This window comes from Phocoena sinus, chromosome 12, assembly GCF_008692025.1.
Source record: "Phocoena sinus isolate mPhoSin1 chromosome 12, mPhoSin1.pri, whole genome shotgun sequence".
In the NCBI taxonomy this organism is placed as follows: domain Eukaryota; kingdom Metazoa; phylum Chordata; class Mammalia; order Artiodactyla; family Phocoenidae; genus Phocoena; species Phocoena sinus.
The window spans coordinates 38703137-38721034 of NC_045774.1; the positions used below are offsets into that span (position 1 = coordinate 38703137).

Below are 17898 nucleotides of genomic sequence, written 5' to 3' on the forward strand. Positions count from 1 at the left end.
ATACAGTAATCTATAACATCTCTAAGACCATTGAATATGTGTGATTTACTTTGTAAGCCTGTCATATTGAGGATTTATTAGAGCTCAGTAAAAATATATACGTGTGTGAGAATATATATATTTTTTCAACCAGTGCACAAGAATTAGAAATTAGCCCCTTATTGGTACTTGGCAACTTTTATGTTCAAAATTAGCTGTCAAATACTATTCATGTATGAGTTCTCTTTCTCTTGATCAAAGAGTTTTGGGGGAAAAAGTTTCTTAAAGTACATCAGACAGGGATAAAATGGGGTCTGGAATAAAGGACACATTGTGAAGACAGCAGTTTAAAAAGAATCCACTCTCTTTCAGAATTCCACATCTTAATTTGGGGAACATATTTTTTCACAAGACTCCAGGAATTAAACAACATAGAAGAGTTCAAGTGTTGAGTTTACCAGGTCATTTGCCATTTCTTGTCTCCCAAATGCAAGGCCAGTGATAGTCACCAGGGTACATTTTCTGTGAACTGAAAATCACTAGACAGTTAATACATTTATCATAATAATTTCATAGAATCATCTAGTTCCCTGTGCCCATTAAATGTACATTTGAGTACGACAGTTTCAGAGAAAAACAATGAAACAATCACTATGATAGCTGAAATATGGCTTCATAGGAAACAGGGCTACATTTAATTAGCTTTAATTGCTTATGTGTCTTTTCTGTTCTTGTTATAGTTCATATCACTGGCATAGACTCATAAGCCAATCTTCCAATTTAAGTTACTACCAAAATTTACAAACTGGACGTGAAGAGTACATTGTATTTACAAAGAACTTGGCACTTACAGAATAAATTATTGACCTTTTAAAAAAAATTCAGACCAGGGCACCCATGGTTCAGGCAAACGGGAAAGCCTGATGTCTTATATATTATGCTACATTAACGTGAATAAATAAATTTCCAGCTGGTAATTCCTCCGCAGCGCTGGCCCTGGTGCTGAAAACAAGTACCTTCCATTTCTAATCCATGGGGAGAGTAGAGAAGTTATCAGTCCAGAGAGAGCAAAGGTTGCATGTTTTCTTCCTCATTTTTATCCATGCGTTTTAACACTGTAGGATCCACAACTGATTGGGATCTAGAAATGATAAAGCCAATGTCAGTGCGTTACTGCCAAACAATCACCTTCTGTTCTCTGTCTTTTCTCCTTTATTACTTCTCTCATGGACGTGGATTAACTTTTTCTACAACAAGAGACTTATGAACTGAGAATGCTGCACATTTAAAGAGATACATTTAGGGTGATGTTTTGCATCAAAGGAAACAATCCCCTCTGGCCTCTGAATAGAATAATGCACAGCAGAGGATTTTAAATACATAATAATAGGCTTAAGTTCTCTTCTTTACAGTCAAGCAAGAGACTTCTTTGAGTCTGAGAATTTCTAGTACAGGACTGATGTATTCCAAGAGATCACCAAATGGGGGAACTATTACAGTCAACTTATTGTTATAAGAAAAGAAGTAGAGGGCTTCCCTGATGGCGCAGTGGTTGAGAGTCCACCTGCTGATGCAGGGGACAGGGGTTCGTGCCCCGGTCCGGGAAGATCCCACATGCCGCAGGAGTGGCTGGGCCCGTGAGCCATGGCCGCTGAGCCTGCGCGTCTGGAGCCTGTGCTCCGCAACGGGAGAGGCCACAACAGTGAGAGGCCCGCGTACCGCAAAAAAAAAAAAAAAAAAAAAAAAAAAAAAAAAAAAAAAGAAAAGAAGTAGAAATAGAAGGAGCCTTGATTCCTGCCTGAAAGGGCTCTATGAAACGACTTCAACAGGAATGTGCATTTTTAACCATCTTTTTTTATATTTAATGAGAACTTTAGGAAAACAATCAATATTTCAATATGAGTTTTGTTCAATTTTCCACTAGGGCATCTGAATAAAATCAATCTTACTCTTGAAAACTTTAAGAAAAGTAGAAACCCCTCTTGTTTAGTCAGGAGCACTTTATGATTAGGAAAGCAAATAATGTGAAAGCCCCTTGCACCTGCCTTTGATAGCAGGTGGGAATTATATCTCAGTTCCTCACTAGGAAACAACATAAAACTGGGAAGGAGGAAAGTCAATGAAAAGTGCTACTGTGGTGGCAGGAAGCTGTCATCTTCATGGCTATGGCATTAAAGAAGCAGCTGCCCTTTTAAATTCTCCTCCATAATGAATTTTTCCCCTGCTGCTGCATTCCAACCATTTGGCTATTGCTGTGGCAATATGCCTCTTCACAGACCTCATTAATTTTCAAAAAGAAAGACTATAAGCTAAAATACAACCACACATGCTAATGAAAAAGAACAGCAATGGAACTAATTATCAAAGCAAAAATAATTACAGAAATAACTGATAAATTGACTCCTTCATTTAAATAAACTTAAATTCATTTCTAAAGAGAGAATGAAAAGGAAGGTGAGAACTTTAAAATAAGGAGGTTTATTTCCTAAGTCACTTTCACTATTTTACCTCAATAATAGGTATTAGATGCATATGTCAGAATGGGGACTGGCTGCAGTTGAATGTGGGGTGTGTGTGTGTGTGTATCTGTGTGTGTGCAGGAGAGAGAAAGAGACAGAGAGAGAGAGAAGGAGAAGGAGAAATGATAATTTATCTTAGAAAAAAGTACATGAATAAAATACATTTTAACACAATTGACAATTGCACAAAGCACTTAATAATTAGACTTGCAACATTGTTTTTCTTAGACTCAACTGAAATAATTGGTTTCCCAAGATGAATCCACGCTAAAATATACAGGGGTTCATTTAATGTCCTGCACTAGAGGGTTACTTGACAACGAGTACCCACTAGACTATAAATTCCATGAGCAGGGACTTTATCAGTTTCTCTCCTTGCTGTGAACACAATGCGTGTCACAGAGTCTGTTACACAGTAGGATTTCGATGTCTTAACTTTTATCCAATAAATAATTTCCATACTGAAAGAAGATGGCTATCAAGCATTCAAAGCGAAGAGTGATGAAGATAAAGCAATTTATCCTGTGGAGAAAGAAATTCTTAACAAAAACAGTTATTTTAAAATTCTCACAAAGTTAAATATATAAATGTTGAGGCATATCCTAATAATATTCATTAAGTACACACCACAGCTCTTCAGACAGCACAGAGTCTACAATATAATCATTTGCCATAATGTTCTATTAAAACACACATCATACAAATACACATACACATGCACACGCATCTTTTAAATCCTTACGTTCCTTGACTACTTTTACTACCAAATGTAAAATAGATAGCTGGTGGGCAGCAGCCGCATAGCACAGGGAGATCAGCTCGGTGCTTTGTGACCACCTAGAGGGGTGGGATAGGGAGGGTGGGAGGGAGGGAGACGCAAGAGGGAAGAGATATGGGGACATATGTATATGCATAACTGATTCACTTTGTTATAAAGCAGAAACTAATGCACCATTGTAAAGCAATTATGCTCCAATAGATATGTTAAAAATTTTTTTTAAATAAAAAAGTATTAGAGGATACGGCAATTTTAATAAAATAGTTTAAATTACAGTGCTCTATCCAACCTGGGATTAAGTTCCTAGTTTGCTTTTTTAAAAAACATCTTTATTGGAGTATAATTGCTTTACGATGGTGTGTTAGTTTCTGCTTTATAACAAAGTGAATCAGTTATACATATACATATGTCCCCATATCTCTTCCCTCTTGTGTCTCCCTCCCTCCCACCCTCCCTATCCCACCCCTCTAGTGTGGTCACAAAGCACCGAGCTGATCTCCCTGTGCTATGCGGCTGCTGCCCACTAGCTATCTATTTTATGTTTGGTAGTGTATATATGTCCTAGTTTGCTTTTATCATGCACTACAGATGTCAGAATTGTTGGATGATGAACGCTCCTGGCTCAATACGCAGAACTATTCCTCAATAAAACAAGCCAGGCAGAAACAATTTCTGATTAAGATTTTTTTGATATTTAATTGCCCCAAGTGTACTGTTGTTTTAGTCTAGATTTTCTTTTGTGCTCTCTTATACAAAAAAACAGGGTTATTTGTGCAGGATCATAACTGTTAATAAATTGGTCTGTTTCAATTGCAATAGAGGAAGTTACCTAACATTAACTCACAGTACATCTTAGCAGTCTCCAGCCTCTACTGTCTTTCAATGAATAACTTTTTTTCCTCATGAAAACCTATTGTTTAACTTTAATTATCCAGGTATCATTTATTCATTTATTATGTATCTACAATATTGTGCTATACCTTAGTGTTTAAGAGACTAGATTTTAGACAGAAATGGATTCCAATTCCACCTTCTACTATTTATTAGTTCTGTGACCAAGGGAAGGCTATTTAAACTTCCTAAGATTTTGTTCCCTTATCTGAAAAATGGGGAAAATAATACCTACATCATACAGATGTATTGAGGATCAAGTGCAATAATGCATGCATAACCCCCGGCATTAATTCCGGCAGATAGCATATGGTAGTGGTTAAGGAAATAACTTAGAGAATACTATTACCTGTGTTCCAGCATTAGCATTGTAGCTTTGGAGGTATGTGAAGTGTAGAAGTTTCTTACCTTCTCTGTATCTGGGTCTCCTCATCAATAAGATGGGTATAGTATTACCTTATTAGTTGTTTAGAAAAGCAAAGGAGTTGATGTATACAAAGCATTAGATAGGGTTTGGCATGTAGTAACAATAGGTGTTGAATATTATTTAATCAAATGGAAGTGCATATTGCCATAACAACATCAGTGTTGATGCTCACTGCAACTGTTGTGTGCCAGGCACTACCCTGGGTCCTAGAGGCATAAGGTAAAAGACATTCCCCGAGTTCAAGGAACCCATTCTCTAGTGAAGTTTGTATTCTTTCACATGATTATACTATCTCTCCACAAATTTACACGGAGGAACATAATCTTATAGCTATACACGTAGCTAAATTCACCCAAAGGAACAGTTATCTACAACTCTTTGGTGAAGGAATGACTTTTCCCCTCTCAATCTAAGAATGATATAAAACTGGAAAAGGAGATGGAGGAAGGGTGGAACCTAAAAACAATTTTCTCCCGTCCTTGATGGGGAACTGCCATTCCCTGCCACAGAGAAGATAAAAATAAAGTGAAACAACTTTCTTGATCTCATTCTTCAGGAGTTTTCAAATAGAACCATATAAGCTTCATATGATACAAAAGCTACACCAAACAAAGGATGTCTGAAATTCCAATCAGCCCATGTCAGAAGCAAGAAACTCAGGGCTGGGGAGGTCATTGTGCTGTAAGCCAAGTCTTCAGGGGACAAAATGTCCAAATTAATTGGAGAAGAAAATCAGGATCCAAAAAAACTTCAAAATGTGGATCGCCTGAACCAAATCTAACAAGATGATGTCAATTAAAATAATGTGCTTGGAGGAAAAAGCTAAACACAGAAATAAAGAATTATGAGGATAAGGATCTATAAGTAAAGAGACCAGTTTTAAGGGGTTCAGTATGAGTCAGCAATGTGCCTTGGCTGCCTGAATGGCAGCAACAGTGACAGCAACAGCAACTAAAGGAAGCCAATGAGGTCCTCACTGCAAAGCCAGAATTCTGGAACCTCTATGCAAGTAATGATAACGTCAGATGTCACCTCTACAATTCTAAACACTGCACCTAAAAGGGGCCACTGACAGACAGCAGAGGACTCCTTCATTCATTTAACTGGTGCCTAGTGAGCATGGTTTGTGTGCCAGGCTCCACTCCAGGCACTGAGGATTCAGAAGAGAACAGGACAGACAAAGCCACTAAAGTCTCCCTGAAGCTTACATTGCAGGACAGGGGGATAAATAACTAAATAAAATCAATCATTTCACTGACTAATAATGAACTATGAAGAAAATAAAGAAGGTGATTGATAGGAAGTGTCTAGAATGAGTAGGAAGTGGAGCTGATTAAGACCTGATGACTGAGAAAGACCAAAAGACCCTCTTGAGGAGATGACCTTTGATTGGGGCCAGCCATTGGAAGACAGAGGAAAAGAATATTCCAGCCAGAGATGACAACAATAAAGACCCTTGGATAGGAACAAGCTGGGGAGGCTGAAGTAGAATAAAGAAGGATGTTGTGTCTGAAATGTAGGGGAAGAGAGAAAAGGTAAATAAACTTAGAGGAGAGAGGTAGGCAGGATCAGATCATGTGGCATATTGTAAGTCTCGATATGGAGTGATTGTATTCATTGTATAATCAGCAGTCACTTAGAAATTCAAAGCAGAGAAGTGAAAGGATCTGATTTACATTTTTAAAATATTATTTTGATTGCCACATGGATAATATAATAAATGGAAGGTAGGGGAGCAGGGTAAAGGTGGAGGCAAAGAGAGCAGGTAGGAAGTTTTGGAGGAAGTGTGGGTGATGGGGATGCAGCTAAGGCTGTAGAGGATATGGAGAGAGGTGTGCTCAGAGGAGGGGACCACATTAGTTAACAAGTCACAGAAGGAGGGGCTAAAGGAAATGAGCATTGCTAGCTGGCAAAGGAAAAGACTAAGGGACACCTATGAGAGCTGTCTCCAAATCCTCCTGTAGCTCAGTTCTACAGTGAGGGCACTCTGTGTCATGCTGTCACAGAAGAGTAGACAAGATTTATATCAACAACATGAAAGACTCTGTACCTCATGGATTGGAACCTTGTTCCATTACATATAGACCATGTGACTTTGGGGATACGAATATCTGTTTAACAAGGTTGCTGTGAGAATTAAATAAGTGAATGTTACCAAAAAAGGTACCTAGTAAGGGCCTAACTCATGAGAAGTTTATTAAAAATGGTAGATTGTAACAATTATCACTGTTAGAATTTTAATTTTTATCAGCAGGAACCTATTCTTAGGCAATGGCTTTTAACCATTTTTGTCTTAGACAACTTTGAGAATTTGATGAAATATGCCTTCTCTCCAGAAAAAAAATGCACCATATATACATTTATGTATCTATATATACATACTTACATTCAAACATATACACACACAGTTTTGAATACAACTTTTATCACTTTACATACCACTTTGAGAGTCCATCAATGAACCCCTTTGGTGAGAAGAGCATATAACTCAAATTAGGAAGCCTTGTTTTAAGAGGAGGGAGTTGAAAAACCCAAACATGATTTAAAGATAAGCTTGTCAATTAGTGGAGAAATTAAAGCTGAAGATGTTCCTGGCCTTTCCGTTCTCTCCAAGGAGTTGTGGAGCAGCCTGGGGAGCAGCCCGCCCCCCAAGAACAGCAGCAGCTGCAGCAGCAAATAAAAGAGGCCAGTCTCAAAGATGCCACTGCATGAGTCAGTGGTGACCAAATGACCCTAAGGCTTTCCTCAGAGAAGGATGCAAGGTAGTGTTTGCAATGACATGGGAGATGCCCTTGTGTCCTCCCTGAATTAGGTGAAGAGAGTCTTGTGGGAGCTGTGGTTCCTATATTTCTAGGATAGGAAATGAACCAAGAAATAATATTTGTGATCCAAATGAACCGTGGGCTGGTGTGGCCTGGGGTAGCATAAGAATTAGATGTCTTCATCTAATTGCTACAGAATGCAAACTCAGAGGCAGTTATGCATTTGTGTGTATCTGGCAACCCCTTTGCCCTCGATCATCAGTAGATTATGGCTGGACATATGTTTTACCCATATTGGATACCAAACGCCTAGGAAAATTTTTATTACGGAGCATGTGTTGAATAAATACCCATTGACTGAAAGAAAACAGGCCGAATAACACTATGAGAGTCAAAGCAGGAAATCAGATTCTGACTCAACAATGAATTCTGTAAAGATTAAAGCTGTAGGGAAAGACAGTGTTTTGCCCCAGGAATGGCTAGACAGAAACTTTTAAACAGAAACTTGGCAGAGATGCTGAAAAAAGAACGTAAGCTTTGAATGTTAGTGTTTGAAGTGTGTGTGTGTGTTCAGTCTATGGATCCCTTCCTTCAAATGAAATCTTATACAGAAGTCCAAAAATTTGTTTAGATAGTCAGTCTCACCGCAGTGGAGATGGGCACTGTCCCCATCCCCTACCTGCTTGCCCTGAGGCACTCAACCAGAACCTTAAAGAACAGTTTGAAAAGCCACTGGATTGGCTGACTTCTAAGGGGCCAGCTGGATTGTGAATTTGGAGCAACATTGAGTTGAGGTTACCTTGAATGAATTTATCTTTGACTTGAAGCTCCTTAGACATCCAATCATAGAAGCATGAAAGGCTTTAAAATGTCACCAAATATCTACTTCAGAAAAATATAAAATCTGGAGTTGTATCAGGTGTCCCCACCTGGCCCAGCCCGCTTCCCAGCAACCTCCAGCATACCTCTTCATGGACTTGGGGGAGAGTTCCTTCTCTACCTCCTTCACAGGCATGCTGTAGGAGTCCACACTGTATTCAGTGTCGTCATCATACTCGTGGTCTAGCAGTGTTCTCGCCCAGGTTCCCATATCGTAAGGGGGGAGCATCCCTCCAAACTCAGAGGGCAAAATCTCAGGATGAATTAGTTGGTGTAGACTGTTCAGGTTGTTACCGTGCAAAAATATCTACAAATGCAAGAAGAGGGTGGGAGAAAACACACAGAGGAGAATAAATATCACCCAGATTTGGGGAACTGGGCGGGTGGCGGGGAGGGGGGGACGGAAGATTGAGGATAGGAATGCCAAAGCAAGAGTTTTCCATGTCTGTTAAAATATTTAAGCCCCTCATCTACTCTGAAACAGGAAGGCTGGTTCTGTAATCCTAGTACTTCATATAAAAATCCTGAGGCTCAGGGATTTTAGGTAGCTTCTAGAAGGTCAGATCGTTATTGGTTTAAAGAACTGGAACAAGAAATTTAGTTTCCTGCTTCATAGCTGGGAACATGAGCAGAATCTAACGTGCGCGTTGATCTGCACATTATCCTCGTGTTAGCTGTACAAAGCTGATGATGTGCATAATGAACGCTGTTAAAAGACTCTTCTCATAAGGACTCAACAACTGCTGAGCCCATTCAAGTTATTAAACCCAAAAGCTGTCACCAGTATGGCTTTCTCTTTATCTTCGGTAAAAATAAGAATACTGTAACCACTAAATTACCGCTTTATAATACAAAGTATGTGATGTAAATAAAAGTAGATTAGCATCATCACAATGAAAGGTTGACTGAAGTTTCACATCCCAAAGGACCAATGTTCTATAATGTTGCCAGCATCTTCTCTGCTAAGGATTTCCATGGTTATCATTCAAATCAGAAATGGAATGAGTTGAAACTGTAAAGCTGTGTACATCTGTTAATTATTCTTATCACTGTCTACATAGAGCTTTTTGTTAAACTGGAGAATTATTTAAGCTACATACTCAAGATTTGTTTCTCCGTAAATTGCCACCTCTTTCCTCTTCTTTCATTTCAATCTCAGGACTTCAGATCAGTCTTCTCTGATAAAGTACTCTTGTCACCTCATATAAACTTATATATTTATTTAAAGATTATAATTTATAATTGGCTTAGAAATCTCATACTTCAGGTTCAAGATGAACAGGCTAAGAGGTTTATCTTGCTTTCCATACTTTTAGAATCCACGGAAGTAAATATACTGGGAAACAAAGACTAGTCTATATCAAATAAAATGAGAGGAATGGGAGTCACCAGTCAACAAAGAATTTCAACAAATTGTGCAAGAGTATAAAAGCACCTGAGATCAGGTCACTGGCCAAAATGATCACAGCAAGTGGCTGGTGGAATACATAATGTGGGGCTTACAGAGGTGGAAGATACTGTCTGCCCCAAGTTAAATCAGGTTAATTGCAAATTTTACACCTTCCCCTTCCTACGTACAGAGCACAACAGGAAAACACACACACACACACACACACACTCTGTCTCTCTGTCTCTGTCTCTGTCTCTCTCTCTCTCCTATAATTTTCCTGGGAAAATTAAGTTCTAGCACCTGAAATCCCTACTTTATTAGGTATACAACCTTTATTTCATCAGATGTACTACTTCATGTCAGAAACCTTATCTTTCAAGTCATGCAAGAGTTAGGTAATAAATCCTTAGAAAAGTAAATGTAATTCACACTACTTCTCTTTTCACTAACATTCTGTTCCCTCCTCCCTCAACATCACTTTCAGCTTTGGCCTTGTTTCCTCTTTCCCTGAAAAAATAGGGCAACCAGATGAGACCCACCCACTAGCATCTGTGTCCATATGCTTTGCCTTTGCTCCCAGCACAATGGAAGAATAAACTCTACAAAGGCCAACCCCTCCACCTGTGCACTAGAATTCATTCTCTCTTCCACTCAGTTATATTTCCCAAACAATTCTCTCTCGTCTCTCTCACATCATCAGATTTCCTCCTCTTCTCTATCTTTCCCATCAAAGAACAAACATGCCAACTCTACTCTTCCCTCCCCCCCATACAGATGCATAAAACCTCTCTTGACCTTACCTCCAGTTATTATCCTATTTTTCTCCTTCCTTTCACTGCAAAATTCATCAAAGGAGTCATCTATATTCATTGTCCAAGTACTTTTGTCCCATTTTTCCTGAATCGAATCCAAATAGGCTTTGCCTCCCACCATTGCATGAAAATAGCTCTTGTCAAGATCCTTCTCACTGCTAAATTCAGTGTCCAATAATTCTCTGTCCTTATTTTTCTTAAACTCTCAGCAGCACTGGATATAGTAGATGGCTCTCCTCATTGAAACACTTTCTCCCAGGATCTCTTGGTTTCCTTCTATTTGATAGATGCTTTTTTCAGACTCTTTTGCTGGTTATTCCTCACCTCCCCAGCATCTTAACATCAGAGAGCTCCAGGCTTCGGTTCTCAGATTTATTCTCTTCTCTAACTATACTCACTCCTTGGTGATGTCATTCAGTCTAGTGGCTTTAAGTATTGTCCATACACTGAAAATTTATATTTTGAATCCAGACTTCTCTTTTGAACTCCATATTGTATTTCTACTCTCTATGTCACACCTCCACTTAAATGGTAAATGGGCACCTGGAACTTAACATATCCAAGATTGAACTTATAATTCTCTCCCCCAAATCAACTCCTCCCTATTTTCAATGTCAGTTAATCGTACAAATATGCTTCTAGTTTCTCAGGCCAAAACATTTGACTCATCTTTTACTTCTCTCATAATCTAAGTTGTCAGTAAATTCTTTTGGTACTACCCCCAAAATCTATCCTGAATTCAAACATCTGAACAACTCCACCCTTACAACCCTAACTCAACTCCCATCATCCTTCACACTGTGTTACTGCCTCCTAACTGCCCTCCTGACTTCCACTCTCGCCACCAATACTCTATTCTCAACACAGCAACAGAATGACAATGTTAAAACATCCGTCAGGTCACATTAGTCTGCTCATAATCCCCCATTGGCTTCTTCTTTCTCTCAGAGTAAGTCCTATAAGATCCTCTATGAACTCTTTCTGTGAGCACATCTCCTACTACTCACACCCTGCTGGAATATACCATGCACACATTTGTCTCATCATTTATTGAAGTTTTACTATATTCTCCCCGTGTATATTTTTTCTTCCTCCATTTCATGCAAGAAGGCTGGTTCTTTGGGTCTCCTTTGCCTCAGATTACCTTACAATTATACTTAGGCTGAACTTTTAAATTTAAAAAACTTTTACATTTTATTTTCCTAAACCATGCCATTGAAGAGATTATGGTAGCTGACCATAATTATGGTAGAAAGAGGGTAGAATATTTTTAAGAATTAGCAAGGAATAGAATAGCAAGCCCACGATTGAGGAAGAAGTGGAAATTTGTGACAACTAGCAGGAAAACCTGTTTCCTGTCAGCTCTTGGGGTGTGGCAGGACCACATCCGTGGACCAGCTGAAGAGTGTACTAGGGTAGTGGATTGAAACCTCGCCATTGGGTTCTGGCTTCAGTAAAGATGCTGAAGCATCTCCTTCTGCTGGAGCAGAAGGAGACCTTAATTCAAGGAACTAATACTAGCTTGAACAGTGGGCATGTCAAAAGTGGCCATGACGGATGGGAAGTTAGGCTCTACATGAAAGATTCTAGACACTGGTGAAATTTTGAGAAGAAGGGACCCCTGTCAACCCCTAAGGTTGACATTCCCATCAGCCCAGTGTGTTGGAAACTCAAAGTCTGATTTAATTTAAGAAAATGAAGAGCTAAATGTCTACTGTGAAAGAGGATTCACGACTCTTTCCTAGGTTTCCTTTTACCAGTTTTTCAGAACATAGATTTACAGCATCTGTGTTGTAAGTTGTTTGAGTAATACTGTAATGCTGAATCACTTGGGATTCCAGTAAGGAAATATAATAACGTTGCATTGTGCATTGATTATATACTTAAAAATTAAAGGTGTTTCAATCTACAATTATTTTCTCATACAAAAATTTCCAAGTCATATAGTTTTAATTAAAATGGTAAAATTCAAATACCTCAATTCCATCTGGAATAGTGCTAGCAATGCATTCTTGTAGGCATTATCAAAATCATCAAATTCCATCAAATAACCCCCAAACCTAGAACTTTCCTTGTTTTGTAGACTTGAAACTCTTCAGTCTTTTCAACAGAGCAAAATCATGTCAAAATCATGTCACAACAAGTCACTCCTGCACTCAAAGTCTTTCAAGTGCTCCTCATTTCACTCTGACTGAAAGCCCAGATCTTTACAACAGTGTACAAGACCCTCTATGAGCGGGCACACTATGTTCCTGCCCATCCAGTCCCCTAATATCCTCCCCAGTAGCTTATTCGTCTCCAGCTTTTCTGGCCTCCTTGCTATTTGTCAAATATTCCAGGCCTGTTTCTACCTAAGGACCATTGCCTTTGCTAGTCCCTCTACCTGGAACAGTCTTCCCAATACATCCACATTTTCAGCTCTACTACCTCCTAGCTGTGATTTAGAGCAAATGGTTTCACCTTCTATGCCTCATTTTCCCATCTATAAAAGGAGGAAAATAACAATGCTTACCCTAAAGCTTTGTTGGAGGGACTAAATGAGTTAACATGCCAAGAGTACTTAGAACAGCACGCGGCAAAGCGTGAACACTACAAAAGCATTCATTAGTACAACTTGTGCTAAAAGCCCCAGCAGGTATTTTGGATCACCTGATCATCCCTTCATAAAACAATGCTGAAAGTGTTTTTTCTGAGGCACATCAATACATTTTTCCAAATTATAAAATGTAAATTAATATGAATCTTGGTGGTAGAAATAATTCCTAATATAAATTATAATTGTTTACAGAATTCTTCCTCCTAAATTGCTAAAACATATTCAACAAATTCATAAACAGAAAACTCTCTGTTCACAAATGTTTGACACCGACACATACTAACAATGATTTCACTTTACACTCACAGTAAGTCTTCTATGGCACTGAGATACCTGAAGTGCCTTCTCATTCATGAGAAACATGGAAAATTATCTTCCCTATGGATTTAGAAGTAACTATATTTTCCTGTGGAACTAATCATTTGAAAATTGGTCACAGCACAGTGGTAAAAATATCTCTAAATGCAGAGCTATTTGTATTCAAATGTTAACTCTACAACTTTACAGCTGTGTAAATGAATAAGCAAGTTATTTATCCATCCTAAGACTTACTTTCCTCAGCTTTTCAATAGGAGATGTTGCTTACTAAGCTTACTTTTCAGAGATGTTTGGAGGATAAAATGAAATAATGTACATTAAAATGCATTTTAAAATATTATCAGTAGTGATAAATGTGTTCGGTATTTACAATGTGCCATGCACTGCATTAAATAATTTATATAAATATTCTTATTCTCAGAAAAATGATTATTTTGGAACCTACTTTGAATATCCTCATTGTTGGATAAAATTGAGTCTTGGAATTCAAGTAACTTGTAATTTAAAGAGATATTAAAATTTCTACACATTAGTATTCTTTCTGAAATGTGTGATTGATCAAGACAATCACTACAAAATTATATTAGAGATCACAAAATTCACTATATTCAATGTAATACATATTGTGAAATAACTAACGCCTATTTATAACATAAAAAATTATAACTTTTGCCTGCATATTACTTGAAATTAAGTGTACCAATAACAATATAGTAACATGGTATAATTTTTTTTACTCTTAAACTGAGGCTTTAATGTATAATGAATGTGCTAAAATGTTCTCCCCATTTGTGGAAAAACAAGAGAGCTAGTTTTTAAGTATTTCTTTCACAGATACACTGTTCAGAATTAAGCACAAGTTTTTACATTTTGTAAAATATCTTTTATGTTATCTTTTAGAGTTATATTCAATACAGAAACACATTTTACCACAGCACATGTTATACATACAGTATGCATCATAATTTATTGAATGGGGGAGCAGAAAGGAAATAAAAAAACAAAGAAGCAAACAAATACCCTTTTCCGAGTCTTCTCCTTCAGGAAAGGCCGGATCACGGTATACAGGGCATGGATATACCATGGCTGGTTGACAAAATGAATTCCTCCAAATCGTGCTGGGAAACTATCCTAGAGTAACATGGCGGGGAAAAAAAATCAAGACACGCTTTAAAACACTGAGAAGGTTTAGGGAAGGCCATATGGTATATAAATTTGTTATTCCGTATACTTAAATGATTATGTGTATAGCTAAGGAGAAGAAAGAAGGAAGAACCTTAGGAAGAACCTTACTGCAATTAATCATTGTAACTTTCATACAGAAACTGAAGCAATATGTAATAAAGCACATCTTTCTCAAGAATAGGTTGTTGATAGGAATTTCAGCATTTTTAGGAGTGCCACGTTTTAAGCCTGCAAACTGCTAACAGTCATTATAGACCAAGAAATATAAGTAAATGACTATAGAAATTTGTCAAATAATGAATCTATGTTAGATAAGTGTCTATTAAAATGTATTTAAATTAAAATGTTTTATTAAATTTCAATGTAGTTATCTATAATGTGAGGACGGTCAGATATCAAAACTCACTTTATTCTCTTTATTTTATTACCAACTTTACTTTTACTTTACTCCTTTCCTTATTCCAACTACAAAAAAAGGAAACACGCTTAAGCAAAATAAAAACCTGGAATTATAGTGTAAGAAATTTGCACATGCATTTTGCCAAGTTAAATGAAAGTTAAACCCTCTGAGCTCACCCAACAGGAGTAAAATGGGGCTATCACAACACCAGCCTCTCCTTCAGCAAGAACTCAACCATGTAAGGTTTGCATTTGAAGTGATGTAGAGTTGTTTTCCTCCTTTCTGTGACTAAATAGGTGCATCTCAAGTCCACCCCCAAATCTGAAGAGAATCCTTAAGCCAAATAAGTTACAACATTTGACAGAGCTACGGATTCTACGTAAATGGACATAGATTTCGCTACTGGTTCACCATTCCACGCTGAACTGACTACAAAAGTCTCCTTTAAAAAACTGTACCACTAGAAGTGTCTCTTGAGTGGCATCATAATAATTGGCATACATCTAGATTCTACTGAGAACATAAACAGGAACAAAAGAGAAGAAACTGAAATAATTGTAGATCTATTTTCTTAATTTAAATTTTCTCTTGAACAAGATTCAAAAGATTTAAAAACATGCATGGTGTAACATCATTAAATTATTTTGTTTTTAGGGGACACTTATGAGCATTAGAAATTAATTAGTCATTTTATATATTGATTTTTAGAGTCAACAAACATTTTTTCTGCAACAAAATTTCTATCTTTGAGAATAACATACTATGAAAAAACCACAGTATTTCAAATAATAAATACATTTGTAAGCTGTGTCTTATTTTATGTCAATGTCTTACTTCTTTTATAAATTTGTAGCTTTCATTCATCAAGAGTATTACAAAACAGAAATGAATCAGGTAGAAATGCAGACATAGTGTCTTTTAATTTTTTTATTTTTTCAGCTAAATATGCTTTTATTTTCATATGAAAAAATACATCTGACTTCCACATAGCAGGTTACTTTTTAAAAAATTTTTATTGGAGTATAGTTGCTTTACAATGTTGTGTTAGTTTCTACTGTACACAGGCATAGAGAACAAACATATGGATACCAAGGGGGAAATGGGGGGGGATGAATTGGGACACTGAGATTGACATACATACACTATTGATACTACGTATAAAATAGATAACTAATGAGAACCTACTGTATAGCACAGGGAACTCTACTCAGTGCTCTGTGGTGACCTACATGGGAAGGAAATCCAGAAAAGAGGGGATATATGAATCATATATGTATATATGATTCATAGTGTCTTTTAAAATTATGACATTTTTATACATAAAATGAAGATAAATAATGTATATATAATAAAGAGAATACTAATATGTGCCCTCCACTCAGCTTAAGAAATAGAATATAATTGGTAACTTTGAAGATCACTGTATTTATATATTCTTTCATTTCCCCCACATTTTAAAATTTCACATTGTATTTCAAATATAAGGATTTCTCTTGCTTATATCAATATTTTATATTTTATTTTATAAATGTTATAAATATCATATTTTTATGTTGCATATTTTTGCTATATATATATATATATATATATATATATATATATATCCCTTAAAACATACTGTTACATTTTTTAAGTACTTAAGCTTTATAAAAATGTCATAGTCAATGTGGTCGGGTAACAGTGTTTTTGCGGTTCCTTGTATTTGAAATTCAAACACGTTGTGCATAGCTATAGTTCATTGTCACTGTTGTATAGCATACCATTGTATGGAACACCACAGTTTATTTTCTTCTGTCCCTGCACATTGTTTTCCAAACTTTCGGTTTGTTTTGCTATCACCAACACAGCTGCTCTGCAGACTTCATTCTCAGAAGTGTCTCTTGTGCATGTTCAGGTGTATGTGCAGGGTATTTATCTAAAAGTGTTAACGTTGAGTCATAGAGTGTATACAGTTCAACTTTACAAAATTGTTAGGAGCAAACTGCACCAACTTATACTCCTCTTTCCCCCAGTAATGCAGGAAAGTTCTGGCTGCTCCACATACTACACTTGGTATCATCCATCTTTCTAACTTCTGCCAATCTAGTGGGTGTAAAATAGATTCTCGTGACACTTTAATTTGTTAGTTGCTTCGTCTTTGCTTATTTTAATTCCATCATTAATAACATTGTTTGATAACATAACCATTTTACACAGAGGTGTTTTGTTTCTGGGTCCTTGAAGGCCTGAATTTGTTATCTCTGCTGGTCTTGTTCATGATATCTTGCTTATGGTGGATCATATTTGGCTAATATTAATCCTTGGGAATCCTGAAAGAGCTAGTTTGAGGATGCTTTTCTCCCGACAAGACCTATATTAGCTCCCACTAGGTTCTATCCCTGGATATGGGAGAGGCAGAGAGGTTCCTTAAATGTTTCCTGGCCAGCAGGGATTTCCCCAGCACAACCTTTCCCTAAGGATGCAGCACCTGGAGGAATGCAGGTTCTCACATCCAGTCCCCAACTTGCCCTCAGTGTGTGCAGGCCTCACGTCTTCTCCTGCCCACCGCGCACCCCCAGCAATCATTACTCTCCAAAACTCTAGGTTCCTACAGTCAACATTGGCCTCCAGAACCACTCAAGCTTCCCTTATTCTGTTTCTTTCCAATAGACTCCATGTGTTTGTCTCTGTTGGGACTTGTTTTATGTTCACCAGAGTTCAGTAGAGCACCTAGACATATTTTCATTGTGATTTATTCAATACCTTGGTGCTTCATGGCAGGGAGATCTTTAAGAATTTTTAACCTACAGCACTACCTAAAGCAGAACTACTTAGTACACTTTTAAAATATACTCCTGAGTGAGCATTTGATCTCTAGAACAAAACTGAATGAACACCAGCTATCAGGTTTTTAAGCCAGAAGTCTTAGCTCAGTGATTTTTAAACTTTGAGAACCACTTGAGGTCATGCCTTCTACTGTGAA

The 17898-nt window shown here is 37.3% G+C and overlaps 1 protein-coding gene across 3 annotated transcripts in view; it reads right to left on the reverse strand.

Moving 5' to 3' along the window:
* Positions 1 to 325: 325 nt before the first annotated feature.
* The window catches only part of CLVS2 (clavesin 2), a 66837-nt gene continuing 49264 nt past the window's right edge, over positions 326 to 17898 (reverse strand). For 2 of the 3 annotated variants that reach the window (XM_032651595.1, XM_032651596.1), the window contains exons 4-6: positions 14372 to 14482; positions 8322 to 8542; positions 326 to 1120 (exon numbers count right to left, since the gene is read on the reverse strand). In XM_032651595.1, coding sequence (XP_032507486.1) covers positions 1033 to 1120; positions 8322 to 8542; positions 14372 to 14482 — 420 coding nt within the window. In that variant the 3' untranslated portion in view covers positions 326 to 1032. The remainder of the gene's footprint in view (positions 1121 to 8321; positions 8543 to 14371; positions 14483 to 17898) is intronic. The other variant, XM_032651597.1, reaches the window with a different exon arrangement.